Source organism: Lactuca virosa, chromosome 3, assembly GCF_052849685.1.
Source record: "Lactuca virosa cultivar CGN04683 chromosome 3, Lactuca_virosa_CGN04683_v6, whole genome shotgun sequence".
NCBI lineage: Eukaryota > Viridiplantae > Streptophyta > Magnoliopsida > Asterales > Asteraceae > Lactuca > Lactuca virosa.
The window spans coordinates 156142802-156167015 of record NC_136428.1 but is presented as its reverse complement, the minus strand read 5'-3'; the positions used below and the strand labels follow the sequence as shown (position 1 = coordinate 156167015).

At 35.1% G+C, this 24214-nt stretch overlaps 1 protein-coding gene across 1 annotated transcript; it reads left to right on the top strand.

Moving 5' to 3' along the window:
* The first annotated feature begins 15614 nt into the window (after positions 1-15614).
* On the top strand, positions 15615-22567 carry LOC145166741 (Glycosyl hydrolase family 38 protein). Its single transcript, XM_079085771.1, has 26 exons — positions 15615-16103; positions 16209-16292; positions 16692-16780; positions 16875-17049; positions 17150-17353; positions 18026-18097; positions 18171-18284; positions 18386-18486; positions 18574-18667; positions 18876-19043; positions 19126-19218; positions 19324-19386; positions 19488-19544; positions 19670-19889; positions 20020-20144; positions 20266-20322; positions 20437-20568; positions 20661-20708; positions 20793-20912; positions 20992-21057; positions 21147-21259; positions 21331-21415; positions 21525-21635; positions 21781-21924; positions 22049-22117; positions 22199-22567. The coding sequence occupies exons 1-26, from the start codon at positions 15885-15887 to the stop codon at positions 22388-22390; spliced, it is 3015 nt and encodes a 1004-aa protein (XP_078941897.1). The 5' UTR covers positions 15615-15884; the 3' UTR covers positions 22391-22567.
* The last annotated feature ends 1647 nt before the right edge of the window (positions 22568-24214 follow it).

Genomic DNA, 24214 nt, shown 5'->3' with positions numbered 1-24214 from the left:
GGATGTAACCCTAATCCACCACACTATATAAAGGAGGCTTTGGTTCTTGAAATGGCACTAGTTGATGTGTGTAAACTAAGAGGGCCGATTTCAAGAAGTTTGTGACTATTCTCTCAAGTTTCCAAGTTTGTGGTGATTTGTGACTTCCATTTGAGGCATCCACATTATTGGTGCTAGGCTCTCAAACTCCAAGCAATCAACTACTACTACAAGGTAAGTAATTCTACTAGTTTTATTTGATTCAAGTACTCCATGTCATGCTAGTTAGGATAAGAACCTTGGAAAAATAATTATTTGCATGTATCTTAGTCAAACATAGATCCAAGGTTTCTAGGGTTGCATGTACACCATAGGAGTGTTAGAATGCAGAAAATCCATCAGTGGTATCAGAGCCAGGTTTGTTTATTTGATACTTGATGCCAAAAAAAAAAAAAAAAAAAAAAAACTTGAAAATCGAAGTTTTGTTCAAAAGCTCGTATCAAAATTTCAAGTTTTGTATATGTTCTTACGATTCTTGAAATTTTTTATATGAACATTCATAAACATATGAGTTTAGAAGATCATAGAAATTATGTGCTAATAATTGATTAGATTAATTCTTGATCTTTATGTGTTTTAATGGAGTCCATAACTAGTTCTTAAGTTATGGATAACCAAAAGTCACATTTATAAATAACCATTAAAAGAACACATAGGTTACAAAAAATAAAGAGTCTTCATTTTTAATAACCATTAACTCATAAGTTATGAGAAATGAAAAGTTTTGAAAGTTTACAAAACTTGCCCTCAAGTTTTGGAACATGTAAAGTCATATTAAAAACTTTAGTTCCAACCCCTATAATTTTAAAAGTTAAAGTTCAACCATTATACTTTATAATATTATAAGTTTAATAATATTTATATATGTATAAGATCAAGTCGTCTTACCGCTAGTACGCCTCATTCACGAAGCCGGTCTATAAGGGGGGTATAAGGTTGTTGCCTATAAAATGGCAACTTAATGGGTGTCCACTCTCACCCACCGCTTCCTTGATCGGTGGAGGGTCGTTAGCCGAACGAGTAGGACAAGGACTTATAAATTCTCATTAAAAGTATAATGATAATACTAAAGTAACTAAACTTTATTGAATTCCCAATCTTAGTTATTTTAGGAAAATGTGAATAAGGTGCTAATCCATGAAATTACACTTTACACTTTGTTTAAGTCGTTAGTGGAGCGTGTATGGTTAACCGGCACACTAACTTGAACTTAACAAGGTAGGTAAAGGGTGACTTAATGTTTATCATAGTATCGATGGAGCGTGTGTCGTTAACCGGCACATCGATTGAGGGGTAATACATTAAGGGTACCAAGTAATTTGCATGGTTACTTCACACCTTGTTTTGTGATCCTCGGCATCCTAGTCACAAAACTTGAAGGGCACACTCGAGATTAAAACATGCCATTGAAGAAATTTCAATGAATCTCAAAGAATCTAGGAGTTTCTAAACCAATTAAAACCTAATTAAATATTTCGTTTTTCATGGTGGAAATTGGTGAATCGTCATTCACCTACCTTCAAATATCTTATAGCTTAGATTACGGCATCCCTCTTCTAAGTTATAAAATATTGTGTTGGGTCCTAGCCTTAATATTACATTTGGGTGTTTTGTTAAGGACTATCTCTATATCTAATCTAATCTATTACCTCTTCTTTTCAGATGTCTTCCAATAACAATGCTTTTGGCTCAAACCCTACTAGCTCCTTCTCTCTCATGAATCTTTGTGGGAGAGTCATCTTTGATGGGTCCAACTTTACAGATTGGATCAGAAACATCAGGATGGTCACTCGGTATGAGAACAAAGAATATGTTCTCGACAAGGAGCTGAAGGTACCCGAGCCAACTGCTAATCCTAAAGAGCTTGCTGAATATGAGGTACATGAAAGAGATGCTACAAAAGTGGCATGCATCATGATGGCCACCATGACAGCCGAGCTCCAAAAGTCCTATGAGGACTATTATCCTTTCGAGATGCACCAGGACTTGATGGACCGCTACCATCAAAGTGCTCGTCAAGAGCGATATGAAATAATCTCCTCCATGATAACAACCCGAATGAAGGATGGTGAACCCATCACGGGCCACATGCAGAAAATGCAAAGGTATGTGGACCGTTTACTGAAGCTGAATGTGAACTTCCCTGAGGAGTTAGCAATAGACATCATTTTGCACTCCTTGCCATCGTTTTATGATCAATTTCGCATGACATATCACATGAACAAGGAAGAAGTCACCCTCAGCAAACTTCAAGGACTCTTGAAGACCGCCGAAAGTGGTCTAAAGGGTAAGTCGGTTGTTACTACTCCTACTCCTACTCCAATTGTGGCCAATGTCTTGGCAATCGGCAATGGCAAAGGGTACAAGAGAAAGAACCCTTCTAAGGGTACCAAGGGTAAGACCCTTGAAGGCTCCTCTTCAAGCAAAACCAAGAAAGGTTTTGTCACTCCTTCTGCTAACCCTAATGAGGCTGAATGCTTCTATTGCCATGAAAAGTCGCACTGGAAGTGAAACTGCCCAAAGTACCAGCAAGATTTGAAGGATGGGAAAGTAAAATCCAACCATGCAGGTATATACACTATATTGTCTAATAACTCACCTCATTCTAAGTCTTGGGTCCTTGATACAGGTTGTGGTATTCACATATGTTGTGATTTGCAGGGACTAAAAAGAAGTGAGAATGTGGAGCAGGGAAAGATAAACTTGTTCATGGGAAACAGGAAAGCTTCACCTGTCACCAAGATAGGAGTTTATTCCTTAGTGCTAAATAGTGGGTTTACATTAGATTTGAATAAATGTTATTATTCGCCAGAAATGGCAAGAAATGTTATTTCCTTTCATGCATTGTATAAACAAGGTTTTACCTTTTATTTTGATAATAATAATGGTAGTATTGATGCTTTCTTTAATAATGTTCTTTATTTTAAAGCATTTCGTTGTGATGGCGTGTATGAAACTATATCTGTTGTAGATAATCTAGGAAATAATGTATTGTGTATTAACTCTTCCACTAGCTTAGATAAAGCATCCTTATGGCATTGTCGTCTTGGACATGTAAGCAAGAAACGCATAGGCCAACTCCAAAAGGATGGAGTCTTAGAGTCATTTGACCTAAAGTCAGATGATATTTGTGAATCTTGTTTGCTTGGTAAAATGACAAAGTCACCTTTTACTGGCACTTGTGCTAGGGGTGAAGGTTTGTTGGACCTCATACACACGAATGTGTGTGGACCCTTCAGAACCGCCACAAGAGATGCTAATCGGTTCTATGTGACTTTTACTGATGATTTTAGTAGATATGGATATGTCTACCTAATCAAGCATAAGTCAGAAACCTTTGAGAAATTCAAAGAGTTTAAGCAAGAAGTGGAGAATCAGTTGGGCAGGAACATTAAGATGCTTCGATCTGATCGTGGTGGTAAGTATCTTAGTACTGAGTTGCTTGACCATCTTAAGGAATGTGGGATTGTCTCACAATTGACACCTCCTAGGACACCACAGTTGAATGGTGTAGCTGAGAGGCGCAATCGGACCTTGTTGGACATGGTTCGTTCCATGATGAGTCGAGCTTCACTACCAATCTCATTTTGGGGGTATGCCTTAGAGACTGCCTCCCATATCCTTAATCTAGTCCCTACAAAGAAGGTTGCCAAAACACCTCACGAGTTGTGGACTGGAAAAGTTCCTAATCTAGACCACATCAAGATTTGGGGTTGCGAGGCTTTCGTGAGACGCGAGACTCACGATAAGCTCGAACCCCGAAGTGAAAGGTGTATTTTCATCGGCTACCCACAGAAATCCTTTGGTTACATCTTCTACAGACCCAGTGATAATGTGGTCTTTGTAGCAAGAAGAGGATTCTTTCGAGAGAGAGAATTCATGAGCCAAGGAGACAGTAGGAGGCAAATTGACCTTGAGGAAATTCAAGAGTCAAGTGGTGAAGGAACCTCAAACCCTAGCACTCAACCTGAGGAGGAAACTCCTGTTGAGCAGACTGAAGAATCTATACCTCTGAGGCGTTCCACCAGAGTTAGGACTGCACCTGAGCATTATTATGGTTTCCATATTACTGCAGAAGGTGAGACACTTATCAGTGATAACACACTGACAAATCTGGATGAGCCTAACAGCTACACGGAAGCCATGGCAGGCCCTGAGGCTGCTAAATGGAAAGAGGCTATGGATAGCGAGATACAGTCCATGTATGACAATCAAGTTTGGAACTTGGTTGACAATGTACCAGATCGTAAGATAGTTGGGTGCAAATGGATCTTCAAGAAGAAGACCGACATGGATGGTAATGTACACACTTATAAGGCACGACTGGTTGCAAAGGGTTATTCTCAAACTCTGGGAGTTGATTATGATGAGACCTTTTCACCAGTGGCCAAGATTAAGTCTATTAGGGTTCTGTTAGCCATTGCTGTATTTCATGATTATGAAATATGGCAAATGGATGTCAAAACCGCTTTCCTTAATGGAAAGTTGGCTGGAGATGTTTACATGGTTCAGCCAGAGGGTTTTGTTAGTACAGAGTACCCCAGTAGAGTGTGTAAGCTCGAGAAATCCATTTATGGATTAAAACAGGCACCTCGCAGATGGAATCTTTGCTTTGATGAGAAAGTCAAAGAATTTGGCTTTTCAAGGAGTGAAGATGAATATTGTGTCTATATCAAGGCTAGTGGGAGTATAGTCATCTTTTTGGTATTGTATGTGGATGACATACTACTCATAGGAAATGACATCCCAACCCTGCAGGAAGTAAAGTCCTGGCTTGGGAAGTGTTTCGCTATGAAGGACCTTGGAGAAGCTGCCTATATCCTAGGGATAAGGATTTTGAGAAACAGGAGTAAAAGACTAATTGGACTTAGTCAAAGCACCTATGTGGACAAAGTGTTGAAAAGGTTCAACATGCATAACTCCAAGAAAGGAGAGTTACCCATCCAGAGTAACGCCAGATTGAGTAAGACACAAAGCCCTAGTACTGAGGCTGAGATAGCAGAAATGAGTCGAATACCTTATGCTTCAGCTGTAGGATCGATCATGTATGCTATGACGTGTACTCGACCTGATGTAGCCTTTGCTTTGAGCATGGTTAGCAGGTATCAGGGGAACCCTGTCAAGGCACACTAGACTGCGGTAAAGAATATCCTCAAGAACCTACGGAGGACTAAGGACTGGGTCCTTACCCTCGATGGCAGTGAGGACTTGAGAGTTGTAGGGTACAGTGATGCTAGCTTTCAGACTGACAGGGATAATTTCCGCTCTCAGTTGGGCTGGGTCTTTACTCTAAACGGAGGGGCAATTACTTGGAAAAGTTCCAAGCAGGAGACAGTGGCTGATTCCACTTGTGAATCAGAGTATATAGCAGCAAGCGAGGCAGCAAAGGAGGCTATATGGCTAAAGAACTTCATCGGAGACCTTGGAGTTGTACCAGCTATAAAGGAGCCAATGGAGATTTTCTGTGACAGCAATAGTGCGGTTGCCTTAGCCAAGGAACCAAGAGATCATGGGAGATCCAGACACATTGACAGAAAATATCACTTCATTAGACATCGAATAGAAGAAGGAATCCTCGTGGCAAAGAGGGTATCATCGGATGAGAACCCAGCAGATCCCCTCACGAAGGGACTGACTCGGGCTAAGCATCTCCAGCATGCTCGAAGCATAGGGCTGAAGGATGATATTAGTTTTAGTAGTTAGATAATCTTGAAATTTGTAAAATGTAATTGACATTTGATGATAAATAAAAGCTGTTATTTATGAGTAAAGTGTTGCTATCTCTTGTCAAACGTGTACTATTATTTCTTTTTGCATGTTTTGACTTCCAGAATAATTATGTTATGGTTTATATCATATTATTCAAACTCTCCACAGTCGGTCATATGTTGGAAGTAGATATGAATCAAGACTGTCATGGGTTGGCTTGTAGAGGTCTAAGATGTTAGACAAAGCGGGGCTACAGCACTCATGAGTGCTCATAAGTTCTGAGTATTGGATTCAACCCACGCTCACTTGTATCACTTCATGGAATTTATCTCGAGTGATCGTGAGACGGTAATATCATATAAGTCTTCAAACCTAGAGATATGATTTGTTGCCTATGAGTTGGTTATGCATTGATTGCACGAAAACGCATTGGTAACTCGATGTTATAAACCGTGCTTTTGTGTGTAATTCAACAAGTAGTAGAGCAAACATATGAGTCGAAGTTTATCTGTTCCTTCTAGGATTAGAAGCGATATCTGGGCCCCTCGATGATTTTGTTTTGACCTATGTACCGGGCCCGATCAGAACTAAATTGATGTGTTCAGTTAAGTTCTATGTCAAACAAATCGGAAATCGGGAAACAAATGCTGGACAATAAGCAAGACCATGTTCCATGTATTTGTCCGGCTGATATCTAGAACAGAGGATTATATGATCACTTATCTAAAATGACGCTTCATAGTTCAACAGAGTTTAAAGAGCTACGATTGTTGATCGGTTCCTGAAGTCATACTTGCAACTATAGTTATTAGACTTATCCAAGTGGGAGACTGTTGGATATAGTGTCTAAGTCCATAACTATATTTGGTATGTACTTGACCCGACCCGGCATGGTCCATTTGGGTTGCACTTCACCCGAACAATTTATGGATAATCGTTTGAGAATAGTATAAGTTATGATTTATTAATATATTATAAGTCCTAATATATTAATATAAAATCATATTATTTAATTAGTATTGATCTATAATTAATTTAGAATTAATTTAGAGATCAAAAGTATGATTAATTAAATATGGGCTCTTGTATTTATATAGTGTGGGCTAATGCTTATTTGGAATGGGCTAGGCTTGCATGGAAAGTCCATGGATACTCCATGGAGCTTTAACCCATGGATCTCATGGAAATGAAAAGACATGGGTATTAGGGTTCCCATGGATGTAACCCTAATCCACCACACTATATAAAGGAGGCTTTGGTTCTTGAAATGGCACTAGTTGATGTGTGTAAACTAAGAGGGCCGATTTCAAGAAGTTTGTGACTATTCTCTCAAGTTTCCAAGTTTGTGGTGATTTGTGACTTCCATTTGAGGCATCCACATTATTGGTGCTAGGCTCTCAAACTCCAAGCAATCAACTACTACTACAAGGTAAGTAATTCTACTAGTTTTATTTGATTCAAGTACTCCATGCCATGCTAGTTAGGATAAGAACCTTGGAAAAATAATTATTTGCATGTATCTTAGTCAAACATAGATCCAAGGTTTCTAGGGTTGCATGTACACCATAGGAGTGTTAGAATGCAGAAAACCCATCACTTATTAGCAATGCAAATGGACCACTAAGGCCCAATAGCATGTTAAAGCTGATAAAGGCCCATTGGGTATGTAATTGGGTCACCGGAAGCCCAATAAACATGTGTGAATATATTGGGCCCAATAATCATGATATTGGGCCACAAAGACCCAATAGCACGAACAGAAGATTTTTGAGCCCAATCATTGAATCATTTATAGTTCATCGATTTTAAGTTCGTAGTGTAGGTATTTTTTGTTGTTAGCTAAATGTTTATTCGAAGTGTTAAAATACTTTGACGTTTGATTTATAACGAAGCTTGGTTATATATATATATATATATATATATATATATATATATATATATATATATATATATATATATATATATATATATATATAACATTTTTAAAAACCATGCGTTATAAACTTGATATTTTTAACCCAATAATTTAATATTTGCCTATTCGGCCCAAAAACATTTAGTTTGACCATTGCAGCCCCTTTATCTATAAAAATGGCACTTTTAGTCCCTTTTTATGAAAATTGACATTTTTGGTCCTTAAACCATTTTTCTTGACATTTTCGACCCAAACTTTATTTAAATAATAATTTCAGCCCAAAACTATTGTATTTGCCATTTCCAGCCCTTATTTGTAAAAAGTTTACACTTTTGGCTCAAATTCTGTAAGTTTTACAATTTTGACCCCGAAATAAAAAACTTTGCATTTTTAGTCACATTTTTTTGCATCAAAGTCATTTTCAGCCCCTAAAATAGTTTATTCACGTTTTTGTAACATACACGTTTTGAAATCGTGTTTTAAGTAAATAATATTATGAAATATTATGTGATATTGAGTATTGAGTTCTAACAGATAGTTTTTACTAGAAATGAAGTAAAACTATGTTTAGAATCACTCGGAAAATATTGGAAGTCTTATGAGATTCCAATTAAAAGTTAAAATATCGAAATTTAACGAAAATATAAAATTTGAAATAAAAAAAATTTTATTATTGAAAGTTGTAGATAATCTCTTTAGAAACATTTAGGCGAAAACCTCATCGAAATCCGATTTATAACGAAGAAGTTATGACCAATCGAAGATCCGCGACAAAACCGGCACGGCGCGGAATGACGTAAAAAGTGAGTTTTTGATAAACTACTTTTTATCCTTAGTGATCTAAATGAAAGTCGCAGTATTCGTTAAACAGGGAATTTTGATAAAAAGAACGCCAAAATCTGACTTCGTTTGAGGAAGTTATGATTTTTCTAAGTTTCAGCTTAGTAGTAGACAGCTAAAAACTCGAATTTTAGATCGAGTGATTTTTAGCCGACACAACCTAAATGAGAATCGAAGGTCTCGTCAATAGTAGTACAACGGTAAAAATTCTGACGAAAACGGACGTCGGATGAAGAAGTTATGAATTTTTAACGGATTTTCCTGTCCCGGTTTGTTAAAAATAATAATATTAATAATAAATTCAAAATTAGCCGACAAAGTCTAAATGAAAGTCGTAGAGCATAATTTTCCCTATGCGTGCATATAAAGAACGTCAAAAACGGAGCCCGTATGCGAAAGTTATGGATTTTAGAAGGATTGGGTGCAATTTTCGAGAAATTCGCATGGATTGGAGCTGGTCACGTGATCCTCGCATGCATACCCCGTGCCCGAAATGTGTGTCGCTTGCTGATTTGACCGAGGGTTTGGTCCAATGACCTTCCGACGCGCCTCGCTTCTGACTTCGCCCCGTGTCCGAAGTGCTGGACCAATCCGAAGCTGGCACGCAGCCATCTCGCATCCGAGCCTCGCCCATGTTGCCATGTGTTCCGAGCCTCACAGCCACCTGCCCTCTCCCCCTCGCTTCGGATCCGGACCTCGCTACTATAAATAGTAGCTGCGAACCCTCCTGAGAAAATGTTAGAAAATTGGCAAATTTCACCCCTTAGCCTATATTTCTTACATTCCGACTTCCCCCGAAGCCCCGGTATTAATTCCAACGCCCGAAACACGCCCCGAAATTCCCGAGAAGCCCGAAAAATATATTTTTTCAGTTTCGAAGCCCAACCCTCGCAGGGCCCGGTTTTCAAGAAAACTCCCGATTTTCAACGAAGAAAGCTAATTATAGTAACGAAGTGCTGCCCAAATTACTATTTTAACCCCCGGTTATTTCACGGTGAGTTTAATATATAGGAACAATTGTATGTTATGTGTTATATGTGCTATGTGCTTTTCCATGTTATCATCTCGTGTTATTATTTCTGCTATTTTTATAGCAAAGATATACCTCTGACCACGAAGTGTATGACATAGGCATCACTTGGGTATTGGTATGTACCGTTGACCATGAAGTGTATGACATAGGAATCACTTTGGCTTCGGCAGTATGCTAAGATAAGGCTGAAAGCCTGAATATTCTAGCAAAATGATATTCCTGAGTATTTTATGTGCCACTTGTGCTGAAACTTTATTGATTGTATATCAAGTATGGAAATTGTTATGTCTCATTGATTGATATGGAAAGCTTTTCGCATTATGCCTTTGTTGTTCCTTGTTCCTCTTTGCTTCTGCCATATTGAAGTATATATATGGCATAACGTTATATTGTATCTATTATTGGACTCACTAAGCGTCACCGCTTACCCTCTCAATGTTTAACAAATTGCAGGAGATAAGCATCCAGTATAGTTATATACTGATAGAAGATTTTTGAATAGTTTGAAACTATTGTATTCATAGAAGACTTTTGAATAGTTTGAAACTATTGTATTTTGTACTCCCATATGTATAAAACTATAGAATCCTGGGAAGTTATGTAATATATAACACTTTGAAATAGTTGGTTTGTATCCAGTAGTTTGTAATCACTTTATCAATATAAAATATTATTTTTATGAATATGCACGTAGCATGTTTCGGAGTAACAATTGTCAAATATGAAAGTGTGGGTCTTTCAGTTTTAGACTCATATTTTGATAAGTTTACCACTTCAGCCCCCAAAACTCTTCATTTTTCGCAACTTTGGGCCCAAAAACCCATGAGGCCCAAATGTAAGCCCAATAAGCTATAATTTATGATTTTGACCCCTATAAAAGTGTTATTTCCATAAAAGTCAGATTTTTATGTAAATAATACTATTTTATCCTTATAAAACCGAAAATATCATATTTTACCGAAATCTTTGTTATTTTTGCAAAAATGACACTTATAAGGATTTTTGACTTTGTTTTCACTTCTTAAGCCTAAAGACTCTTAGATCTTTGAAGTATGTTGTTTATTATGTTATTTGTTTATGTATCCTTCACACTTTAGCCATAGTTTTCAAGATATAGCAAATAATATCATATGTTCACAACACAACCCAAAGAAATCACATATAACAAGCATACAAACATAGATCAACACATAGCACTTATATTCTCCCCCCCCCCCCCAAAAAAAAAAAAACAAGTAAAAACCGAAAACAAGGGGATATGAACTCACATTGGGTTTGTTGTTTCGGTTTTGAAGCAAAGATGAAGGAGGTTTGTATGGTTTTTCGGCCCTAGCAAGCTCCTTGAAGAGACCTTCGGATTTGAAAAGTTCTAGGGAGTATGATCAAGAATTTAAGGTGGTAAGAAGAGTGATTAAGTGTAGAAAGAAAGTATGTTTGCAAGATCTTACCACTAGTTTGTAACTTGAAGTGATTTTTGGATGAAAACCTTCTTGAAGCTCTTATGATTCTCGAAAATTTGGAGGAAGGAAGGAGATGTTCTTGAGAGAGTTTGAAGAGAAATTTTGAAGATGGTGGTGTGGTTGTGATCCTCGACCGAGAAGAAGAAGAAGAAGAGAGGAGAGAAGGAGTGAAATGACATGCATGGAAATCCACCATGTAATAAGGAGGTGGCTAACCATCCTTAATTCTCCTAATTTCCTTTTAATTCTTTTTATTCTTCCCTTTTTTTTACTTGGGCCGAAATGGGCCTAGTGAAAGAAGGTATGGATTAATTTTGGCCCACTTCTAGCCTATGTTCGAAACTATGAGGTTCATGGAGAAGGTTTTCGGCCCATTGGGCTCCTTTGGATGGTTCACGACCCAATTAGCATAAGAGAATGGGTTTTATGGCCCATTAAAGCTAATTAGGTTAGTTATGGCCCAATAAGGTTAATTAGGCTAGTTATGGCCCAATAAGGCTTATTGGAGTAGTTTGTTCCATTTTAGGCCCAATATGGCCCAAAATGTCAAGTCTTGTGAAGGTGGGTTGAATTAGGGCCCAATTAAGGGTTCTAAGCCCAAATTAGTCAAATTGGAGGCTTATTGGTCCATTAGGCCCAATAAGAAAATCCTAGTCCATATTGGACTTAAACTGGGATTTTTAGGGTTTCCAATCCTTTGTTGACTATTTGAAGTGTTTGTATAGAGTGTTTGATGGAATTTTGTTGTCATTGAATAAACATCATGCATGCTTTCAAGTTTTAGTTACAAATGTTATCCTTGTTAATGTTTACAAAAGCATTAGAATTTCCTGGTTGTGACATGATGGGTCATTCAAAGTGTTGAAACGGATCAACGATAACGCGTACAAGATAGATCTACCCGGGCACTATAATGTGTCAGCCACGTTCAATGTTGCTGACTTGTCCCCATTCTTGCCTGATTTGGACGATCCATTTGACTCAAGGATGAGTCCTTTCGAAGTGGGGGACGATGATGCAGTTAGGCCTCGTCAAGACCCGGGCCCGTCCATATCGGGTATGGGATCTGATTGAAGGGAATCATGTGGGAATCAAGGTATTTTATCTTATCTTAGTTTTAAAATAGTTAGTTATTATCATATTAGTTTAGGATAATCGTGAAGGGTTAGTTCCCTTTTCACAGATAGTTTTAGCCTATTAATTGTTTTTGTTTTTCTGTTTTACGATCAATTGATCTTTTCTTAGTTTGAGAAATAAAAGTGATTCCCATTCCTAAATCTGGTGGCTCGTGATTACTTACAGGAAGAACTACATTAGATACTTTCATCAACAAGTTACATCTGAGTTGGTTGAGAAGTTCCAACCGGTCATGGGATGTCCATAAGATGTAAAACGATTTATAAGCATTACAAAAGACCAATCAATATGACGCTCACTCAACACCCTATTATCTTTATGAAATACAGACTCAAAGCTACATTCCCCAAACTGAAAACTTTAACATACTTGCACATATATTTACAAACTCCGCTCATGGAAACCTTGGCAACTAGTCTCCCCAATATAGTGTCCACCGTAATTAATCTGGATTGTTTTTGATTTATTTCTAGCAATCCTTTTAGTATAGTCAAGATTAACTCGAGAAATGCTAACTTCATGTTTGGCTATAACCCAAGGTTTGAGGTATGGAGTGTATACTCGGATAAGCTAAGATAAACTCGGATTCACGGGGATCGAGGGCAACGCCCTTAGTAGGGTTCCAAGGGGCATCGTCCCTAACGGTGTTCTTGTTGCAAGGTCATTGGAACCTTTGTTGTTGGGTGGGGGTAACGGTTGACCCAAAACCAAATCCATATGTAATAAACATAGCCGATAGTTAAGTTCCCGTTAAAACCAACCATCAAAATTGTTTGAAACAGTTGTGATGTTTCCTCCAAAATTAACTGATTTTAATTTTCATCTTCTCCTACATATAGAGATGTTTGGTTCTGCAGAGTGATATACGAAAAATATATTGTTACTTTGCCAAATTGCTGTCTCACCAAGTATCAAACAATAGAGGTACTTTTGTGTTGAACTATCTGATTTTTGTCTGAAATCGAAATTTCTTCTTCTAGGATCATCCCAAAATTGGTTTCCCGATACTCCAAACTATAGGTCGAAATCATATATTTTGAAAAGTATTTCATAGATAAACCTAAGTTTTTATTGATATTCTTACCTAAAATCTAACATGGATCCCAATGTAGAGAAACGGATAAAGAAAGAAAGAAGACACAGTGATGATCGCTGCAAAGAAGATAAGTAAGAGTATGCGGTACGGGTCCAAACGAGAAGAAACGCGGATGAGGTGGCACCCCTCAACGGCGTTACGACGAGCTGCACACCCCCCCCCCCATCTCGTTGTTGCTCGTTGTGTTGATTCTCGTTGCCATGGAAACGAAGTGTAACGCTGAAAAAAATAATCGTTGTTACTTTAGACCGTTTGAAAACGGTCAAATTCAAAAAAAAATTACCTTTATATATATATATATATATATATATATATATATATATATATATATACTCATTTTATTTCAAATTTTTATTAACCTTTCTCTCATTCTCTCTGTATCTTATACACATATTTTCTTAAAATTTCAAAAAATGGAGCAAAACCCAAACACCCCCCCTCCATCATCAAACCCAAACACAACCTCGTCTCTCGGATTTGCGGGGTATGAAAATTATTTCAACCTTTTATCGTCTCAAGGTTCACCACAAATCCCATACCAAGGCGCCGCTTTCAATCCCGCTTCACCGCCACTGCAATTTCCCAACTCACCTTACGTTCAACAAAATCAATTTGGTCAAAACCCAAATTTACAATAAAATCTTTTCTCTACTTTTGGTTCGATGCAACAAACAACCAACCAACCATCGCCTACAATACAACCATCAGTTCAAGTGGAAGCGGGAAGTAGTAAGAAAGGGAAAGGGAAAGGAAAATCGAAAGGGAAATCAATAGCGGTAGAAACAGAAAATGCAGACGTTCCACAATGGCGGACACCGGAGGAGGAATACGCTTTGACGGCGGCTTGGTGTGCTACTTCAAAAAACGAACTTCGCGGAAATGGAATGAAAAAAGGAGCTTATTGGGGGGCGGTGCTCGACAAGTTTCACGCTATTTTAAAGAAAAATTTGTATCGCAACAATGACATGTTGAGCAGCAAATGGGGTATGATAACTAAGCGGTGCAGCAAATTCAACGGTATTTACAACCGGCTTGAGGCGCAACAACAAAGCGGAACCAACGACTTCGATTTGTTCAAATCTGCTAAGGAACAATATCGGGTTGAAATGGGTCATATTTTCGACTTTGAAAAATCATGGGAATTGTTGCGAGCGGATCCAAAGTGGAATAAAACGCCTACATCGTCGGAGGTTCAATCCAAAAGGTCTCGCAATTCTAGCTCGGTCGACGTGTCGGACGCACGGACTAACATCGACCTAAACGCCGACGACGATGAGATCCCGGATGATATCCAAGAGATATCCCCACCACGACGACCGCCCGGACGCGACAAAGCGAGGCGCGCTGCAAGACATGCGGAGGAGGTGGAGACGAGAGCAAAAGATGCGGCGGAAATGAGAGCGAAATTCGACGAGCACAATTTATTAATAAAAGAAAAAAATGAGTTGAAACGTCGTCATTTGGAGTTCCTGGAAAGGCAGGCACGGGAGAAGCAGGAGCAAAAAGAGAGGGAACTAATGACACATCAGTTGTCAATTCTTCGGACGAGCGAGGAGGGTTTGGCGCCTGCTGATTTAGCGGTGCTACAAGCGATGAAGGAACAAATCAGGAAGAAATATTTGGGTTAATTAGGATTGTTATGTGGTTTTAGTAGTAATCTGAATGATATTTTAGTTATAATATTAGGTTTAAAATTATGTTTTTTTAATTGTAATCGTAATTTTAGATTTTAAATATTATGTCTTTTTTTTTTTTTTTTTTAAATTTTTTTTATAAAAAATATATTCATGTTAGTGATTAAAAAAATGCAAAAAGAAAAAAAAACGAAAAAGTAAAAAAAAAACGAAAAAGTAAAAAAAAAAAAGAAACCCAATTTCGGAAAAATAAATAAAAAAGAAAACATATTTATTTTCAAAAAGTTGGTGTTGTATCTTGTTGCCCATTTCCCCACTTGATGTTATAACACCACTTACTTATGTGACATGTGAGATGACACAACTTGATGTTGCATCTTGTTTTGTTGCCCGCATCTAATGCTATAAGAAACAAAGACAAATAATGATTAAACTTTCTACGTTATATCTGCGGGGTTTGAAACTCACAAAGCTTTAAAGTATGCATTATGATATTTTACCAAAAAGATGATTGAATTGTTATAAATAATTATTAAAAAAATCGTTTTGATGTATATCATGTGTCATAAATACTCATCAATACTCATAAATAAATAAATAATTTCCAAATAAAACATTTCCTGACAATTGACTCAATTAGCATATCCTTGGAAACCACATTTTTCCAACTTCCTTCTTCAGTCTTCACCCAAATACACCGACAACACGTGACTGTAAATCTAGAGAAGATAAATCCTTTAAACAGAGTTCATAAAGAGTACAAATACCCACAAAAAGTTTAGTATTATATTTTTCTTCAAAATAACCTTCTTTTTGTATCTTTCCTTCCAATCGTGGAGTAAAACCGCCGGCCGAGGGAAAACCAATGTTTATTACTTGCCAATGCCACCCCACTAAATTAATGACAAGAAAGTTGTTCCTCTTGGCATTATATGCGCATTACATTATATATCTGGATTAAGAAGATACATCAAGCGGATTCGGATGGATAATAGATGATTTCAATTAGGGCTTTCTGAATATGACGAAAAAGATGTCTGATTCGTTAAAATTTCCCATTTTTTCATGGGTATTTGTAGTTTGTGTTCTTCTTTCTTGTGAATTGATTTCTGGGTATGAAACTGGAAGTGGGATTGTTGAAGGGAAGTTGAATGTTCACTTAGTTCCACATTCACATGATGATGTCGGTTGGTTGAAGACAGTTGATCAGTACTTTATTGGATCGAATAACAGTATACAGGTTCATATATTTGAATTTTAAGTTAAAATGTCGATTCATACAGATTGATTATATTATATGATTTCACTTGAAATTGAATGTGTTCTTGATGATGTTTTGTTATAGGGTGCTTGTGTTGAAAATGTGCTCGATTCAGTTGTCATGTCACTACTCCGTGATTCAAACAGGAAGTTCATATTTGCGGAAATGGTATAAACCTCATTTGATGTAATCTAATAAAATTAAGAACAATTTCAATCAAACCATAAAAGTTTTTTTTTTACATTTTTCCAAATCAACGATTTTGATTTGTTATATACTTATATTATATTTCACCAGTAATTTTCCAAACTAACCATTACGATATGTTATATCAAACCAAAATGATTTTTATGGTATGATTGGAAAAAATAAAGTTTAAATTGTATTCCTAGAGTTAAAGAGACACATAAATTCTAATAAATGCTGCAGATGTCAACATTGATTGGTGTATTGATGTGCATTTAAACTGATTATTGATAACCAAATATTGAGAAAAAAAAAAAAAAAAGTAAAATTACCTAACTAACCTTAAGACTAAACAATGGGTTAAACGTAATTTCATTTCAGGCCTTTTTCCAAAGATGGTGGCTATTACAAAGCAAGAAGATCAAAACCCAAGTGAAAAAACTCGTTACTAAAGGCCAATTAGAATTCGTGTACAATCTTTATATATATTTATTTCCCTAATCACTAATCTTTAGCTACTAAAAACACTTCTTTCTAATGATCTAAATATTTTAATTAAATCAGAAATGGAGGGTGGTGTATGCATGATGAAGCAGCTACACATTACATAGACATGATTGATCAAACAAGTTTAGGTCATGCTTTAATAAAGTACAATTTCAATGTAACTCCTCGAGCCGGTTGGCAAATTGATCCATTCGGGCATTCGGCAGTTCAAGCTTATCTTTTAGGAGCCGAGGTATATATAATAATTCAATAATTCAAGATTCTTGATGTTACTATTTTTAATTTTATTTTTGTTATATACTTATATGATTTTTTTTTAAATGTTGATGTAGCTCGGGTTTGATTCATTGCATTTTGCACGTATTGATTATCAAGATAGAGCAAAGAGGAAGGTTGATAAAAGCCTTGAAGTGATATGGCGTGGCTCAAAAACATTTGGTGAATCCTCTCAAATTTTTACAAACGCGTTTCCTAGACATTATAGCGCGCCGGATGGTTTTAATTTTGAAGTTAGTGGAGACTTTGAGCCCATTCAGGTTATGTTTCTAACAATAGCAACGTACTTTTGTCTATTTGCTTTTAATAGCATCCTATTTTATTTTTTCTTTTTATGGCGTTGTGCTTTTGTTTTTCTAAGGCATTGTACTTTGAAAATTAACTGGCATCATACTTTCATTTATTTCTATTACAACATTGTACATTTGAATTTTTTTTCTTATACTTAAGGCATTCTATTTAATGTCTTCCTTATTTTGATATTGTACTTTGGAAAAGTAACCCGATTACATCTTTGAAAATTTCTTTGTATTTGAATAATGTTTATTTAATTTGGTGGAATTTTCAAAGTACAATCTTTTAATAAGAAAAAATTAAAAGTAAAATGCTATAATAAATATATAAATGAAAGTATGTTGTTGTTTCTTGCATTTATTTTCATTTTTTTGTTAGTAGGACATTATATTATGAGAATATACCCATTTACATCACTAAATATTTGCTTTGTATTTGGATGACATTGCTATAATCCGATATATTTTTAAGTAGAATGCTATGATAGGAAGATTAAGAAAGTAAAATGCTAAAATAAAACGAATCAATGAAAGTATATATATTGCTATTAATTGAATTTAACCCCAAATTATTCCCCTTCGTATAGATTTTGTATTTTTATATTGAAAAGATTTTATTTTATCTTGATGAAATCACAGGACAACCCTCTTCTGTTTGACCGAAATGTGGAGAAAAGAGTTAATGATTTCATTGATGCTGCACTAACTCAAGTAAGCATTTTCTTTTTTATTTCAAAGTTTTTTTACCACAAAATAATAATATTTTTGGAAATAAAACAAACAGGCAAATGTCACAAGAACAAACCATATTATGTGGACAATGGGAGACGACTTTCAATACCAATATGCAGAATCTTGGTTCAAGCAAATGGACAAACTAATTCACTATGTTAACAAGGTATACTTTAAAATTTAAATTCCCTTTTTTTTCTCCATTTTTTATGTTTACAATTTAAAACTCGACTTCAAAATTAAATTTAAATATGTTCATAATCATAGGATGGGAGAGTGAACGCGTTATATTCCACTCCATCTATTTACACGGATGCAAAACTTGCTTCAAATGTGTCTTGGCCACTAAAAACCCATGATTATTTTCCGTGAGCTTCTTGAGATTATTCATAAAGATATTTTTTTAATCATTAAAGAAATCAATTATATTTAAAAATTTTATTTCTTGTGTGTAGATATGCAGATAGTGGAGATTCTTATTGGACAGGTTACTTTACTAGTCGTCCAGCTTTGAAAGGATACATACGTTCATTGAGTGGATATTATTTGGTAAGAAAACGAATTATGTTTATGTTTATCTAATAAAGTGTTTCTTTCAATATTCAATTTTCTAGCGATTTCTTATCTGATTCTCTAAATTCGGTTATTATGATCCTAAATAATCAGAAAATCGTAATCATAACAATTTAACCTAAACAATCGAAACTGATTATTGCAACTTAAATTTCAATAATATAAATGTTACACCATTTTTTAGGCATCAAGGCAGCTAGAATACCTAGCAGGAAGGCGAACAAAAGGTCCCAACACTTTCAGTCTTGGAGATGCTTTAGGAATCGCACAACATCATGACGCTGTTACTGGAACTGCTAAACAACATACAACAAATGATTATGAAAAACGTTTAGCAATTGGAGCTCATGAGGTACAACATTTAATTAATTAATCTTTTATATCAAACTCTTAGTATTTATGTGTATATATTTATGTTCTTTAATTCTCAATAGGCTGAGGCTATTGTCAATTTAGCTTTATCAGATCTTACCACCTCTAAATCGAGAAGCATTAATTCCACCAGTCCCATATCAAGATTTACTCAGGTAATGCTTCAAATTTTTCATGAAAACGAGTTTTAATTAATTTTGAAATTTTAATGAAAATAACAAGGTTTGATATATAGTTCTTTTTTATATAACATGTGACAGTGTCCGTTACTTAATATAAGCTTTTGCCCACCAACAGAGAACATTCCTTCTGGAAAAAGTTTGGTAATATACAACGATTATAAATTTTATGATAATTTGAAATTTTGAATAAAGAATTCCGACTTTTTTTTATGTTTAAAATATTGGGTTTGGTTTTTTTTCAGGTTGTTGTCGCATATAACCCTCTTGGATGGAATCGTGTAGATATAATCAGGATACCCGTGAGTTTTATAAGTTCACCATTTTTTTTTATACTTTTCGAACCATTTTTATGCGATCTTTTGTTCAAAAATTCAGGGTTATTAATGACTAATACTAATAATCTTTTTGCATGACTTTTTAACAGGTCAAAGATGCTAACGTCATAGTCCAAGACAACAAGGGCAATAAAGTCGAAACACAATTTATAGAGTTCGATAATGTAAAAAGAAACTTAAGAAGCTTTTACACCGAGGCTTATTTGGGAATTTCACCTAAAGAAGTTCCAAAATACTGGCTTTTGTTTCAAGCATCTGTGCCACCTTTGGGTTGGAACACTTACTTCATCACTAAAACAACTAGTAAAGGTACTTAACACTCGCTCCATAACTCCTTTTTTCATATATGTAATAACCATTTGTGTAAAAGATATTCTCATATTAGAAAATATCCCTAAACAAATTTATGGGTCTCTTTCCTCTAAAATCTTTAACTCAGGAGGGTATATATCCACGGTAGACACTCCACAAGATGAATCCATTGAAATAGGTTCAGGAAGCTTGAAGATGTCGTTTTCTTTACAATCTGGACAATTGAAAAGAATTACAAATTCTAGAACAGGGGTAAGTTTCATTTTTAATCGTTACAAATAAATAAATCGGTAAATCCATAGCAAAAAAACTCTACATTTTTTTTATTTTGAAAGAAAGGTTGTAGACTAAACTTATTTATATGACCTTCTAGATTGATTTACCCATACAACAAAGCTATCTATGGTATGGTAGTGAAGCTGATATTCAGGTACGATAATTCAAGATCCATTCGTTTTGATAATTTGTCGTTTTCATTTTGTGGGTCCCACAAAATGATGAAGTGGATTTTTGACATGTGGATTTTATATGTATCTTTTGATAGCCTTCGGGAGCTTACATTTTCCACCCTAATGGATCACCCCCATCTATTGCTTCAAGATCTGTACCTATTAAAGTCATTCGTGGGCCACTTGTTGATGAAGTTCATCAGCAGTTCAACTCATGGATCTATCAGGTCAGAATCTTAATCTTTTTCATTAATCTAATAAATGATGTTTAAAAAATATTTTAGAAAATGATATTATTCTTTCGATTATATGTTTTCAGGTGACTAGAGTTTACAAAGACAAAGAGCACGCTGAATTTGAATTCATTGTAAGCATTCCATATTTCCCCATATAATTAATTTACACTTTATATATACAAGAATATATTTTAACAAAAGTTTCTTGATTGTAGATCGGTCCAATTCCTGTAGAAGATGGTGTTGGAAAAGAAGTCATTACAAGAATTACAGCCGATATGGCCACTAACAAGGTGTTCTATACCGATTCTAATGGAAGAGACTTTCTCAAAAGGGTAAAAAAAAAAAAGAAATACAAAACGAAAGTCTTTCTTGTGTTCATAAAATTGTATTTAATTTGTGATTTATTATTAGGTACGAGATTATAGAGAAGACTGGCCTCTTCAAGTTACACAACCCATAGCCGGAAACTATTATCCGGTAACTTTTTAAACCTTGTGACAAAAAAATGTACATGAGAGATTATTATATTTGATACTAAAATATCATTTAAATTTTTTTGTTCTTAGCTAAATCTTGGAATATTCACAACAGACAACAAAACCGAATTATCGGTTCTTGTTGATCGTTCAACTGGTGGGGCCAGCATCAAAGATGGACAAATGGAAATTATGTTCCATAGGTACTCTCTCACATGTGTTTCTCATTTTCAATAATCATAAAATCATTACTAAATATTTTTATTTTGTGAAGGCATATGTTGTATGATGATGGTAGAGGAGTGGGTGAAGCCCTTGATGAGACTATTTGTAATAAAACCACGTGTCAAGGACTTACGGTATGTTTGTAATATTATTTTTGGGTCTCATCTGCTCAGATGGGACCCAGAAATTAAAAGCAGATAAAATCAAATGAATATTAAAACCTTAAAACAAAATATGGTTTAGGTTCGAGGAAATTATTATATGAGTGCCAATGCGGTTGGAAGCGGATCGCGGTGGCGTAGAACAACGGGCCAAGAGATTTATTCTCCCCTCCTCTTAGCTTTTGCACATGAGGTATACTGTTTTTTATCTGTCTGAATAAAGTGTTGTCTGGATAAACGATATTTAAAATATATAATAGAAAATAATGGGACACTTTCAGGGAGTGATAGTTTGTTTCAATATGTGGCTTAACAAATAACAATTATTTACCCTACAGAAACAAAAAGATTATAAAGCTTCTCACTCAACAAGATCAACAACGATGGATCCAAATTATATTTTACCCCCAAATGTCGCGTTAATTACACTTCAGGAATTAGAGGACGGAAGTGTGCTCCTTCGTTTAGCCCATCTATATGAGGTAACACCAATCAAAGTGTTGTTAACTTTAACGACTTTGGTATAAATCCTCGATTTTTTCATTAATGATGTCTTAATGATTTAGTTTTTTGAAATCAACTTGTTCATGTTATGAATGTTGTTAGGTTGGTGAAGATGTTGCCTTGTCAACCTTAGTCAAAGTCGAATTGAAGAAACTTTTTGCTGCGAAAACGGTACACCAATATATGCCAAAAGTTGTAAAATTACCTAATTTTTGGTCATGTTATAAACTATGAGTTGTGTTAATTTTACAGATTAAAATGATACAAGAAACAAGTTTATCAGCAAACCAAGATAAGTCGGCTATAAAAAAGATGAGATGGAAGGTCGAAGGTGGAAGTGGTGGTGAGGTGGCACCGGTTAGAGGTGGGCCCGTTGATCCTTCGGCTCTGGTTGTTGAGCTTGCTCCTATGGAGATTCGGACATTTATATTAGGTTTGAAGTAATTGTTTGGAAATGATTATTGTTAGTTCAAAAATAAAAATCAAATAATAAAATAATTAGTCAATAATTTTACATGTATTCCTTTATCAAGGCCTAACATGTTCTTGATTCTATATGTTAAACGATAGAACAAAAATTGTATACATAAATATTTGAATAAATATAATAATATTCTAGAATGGTCAATGTCGTTATGTATTTATTCATACCCAAACTCTGAGTAACCAGTTTCACAGAACATTTTTTTATTTAACTTTAATTACACATGAAACCCCAATTTTAATTATACTATATATTAAACCAAAAGTTATTAGCAATAGTAAAGTTTAGACTTTATAATTTTGCCACCATACTTTCCTTTTTACTCTTTTGACACGATATATACTTTTGCTTTTACACTTTCGTCACCATACTTACACTTTTGCCACAATATATATGTTTGCTTCTTACACTTTTGTCACAATACTTTTGGCTTTTACAATTTTTCCATAATAGTTTCGTATGTTAGCAAGTTTAGTCTTTATGTAAAAAATAAATTACAAAAGTTATCCCTATAATTTATAGAAAATATCTTGTCCATTTTTTTACGTTTGGGTTTTCGACTTTGGTCACAATCCTTTCATATGGTGGTATGTTTTGTCCCTATGTAAAAAAAATAAGTTAACAAAATTGTCTATGTAATTTACATAAAATATCTATCAAAGCAAACATAAGTAGATTCCCAACTTACTTCCTTCGTGAAGCGGGGAAAGAGCAATATATATATATATATATATATATATATATATATATATATATATATATATATATATATATATATATATATATATATATAGGGGAGCGTTCAATCGAGAACATTTCTTATCACGAGAACAAATTTGAAAAACACAATTTTTTTAATTAAAACTATAAAATAATATTCATATAAATCAAAAAATAATTACAAACAATTAAAAAACTCACTAACTAACACCACTCACCACCCAACCAACACCACCCACCACGACCACGCGCCACCACCACCCATCACTAACCACCACCACCAACTACCACCCACCACTCATCACTACCCACCACCCACCACCACCCACCACCACCACCAACCACCACCACCCACCACCATCACCACCCAACCACCACCCACCACCCATCAACCACCAAAACCAACACTACTACCACTCGCCACCACAACCCACCACCATCACCTATCACCACCGCCCATTACCTATAGCCACTAACATTGTATGTGATTGAATACATATAATGGCATAAATCATGTGTGATTTTATGTACTTTTTTATATGTGATTAAATACATATAATCACATGTGATTATATGTATCTAATCATATATGATTATATGTATCTAATCACATATAGTTTAATCGCATGTGATGATATGTATTCAATCATATGTGATTTATTTGAAAAATATTTATTTTTAACGAATCTTGTTTATATAAATCATATGTGATTAAATATATATAATCACATGTGATTATATGTATAATCACATGTGATTATATCTATTTAATCACATATGATTTATGTGGATAATATTTATTACTCATTTTCGATTCAATAGTTGGTCTCGTGTATCTAATCATATGTGATTATATGTATTTAATCTCATATCATTTGTATGGAAAATATTTGTTTCCGTATTCTTGATTCAATAATTGTTCCCGTGTATATAATCATATGTGATTATATATGTATGTAATCACATATAATCTATAGACAAAAGTTGTTTATGATTAAATACATTCACATGTGATTACATGTATTTAATCACATATGATTAAATTTGACAAAGAACAATTATTG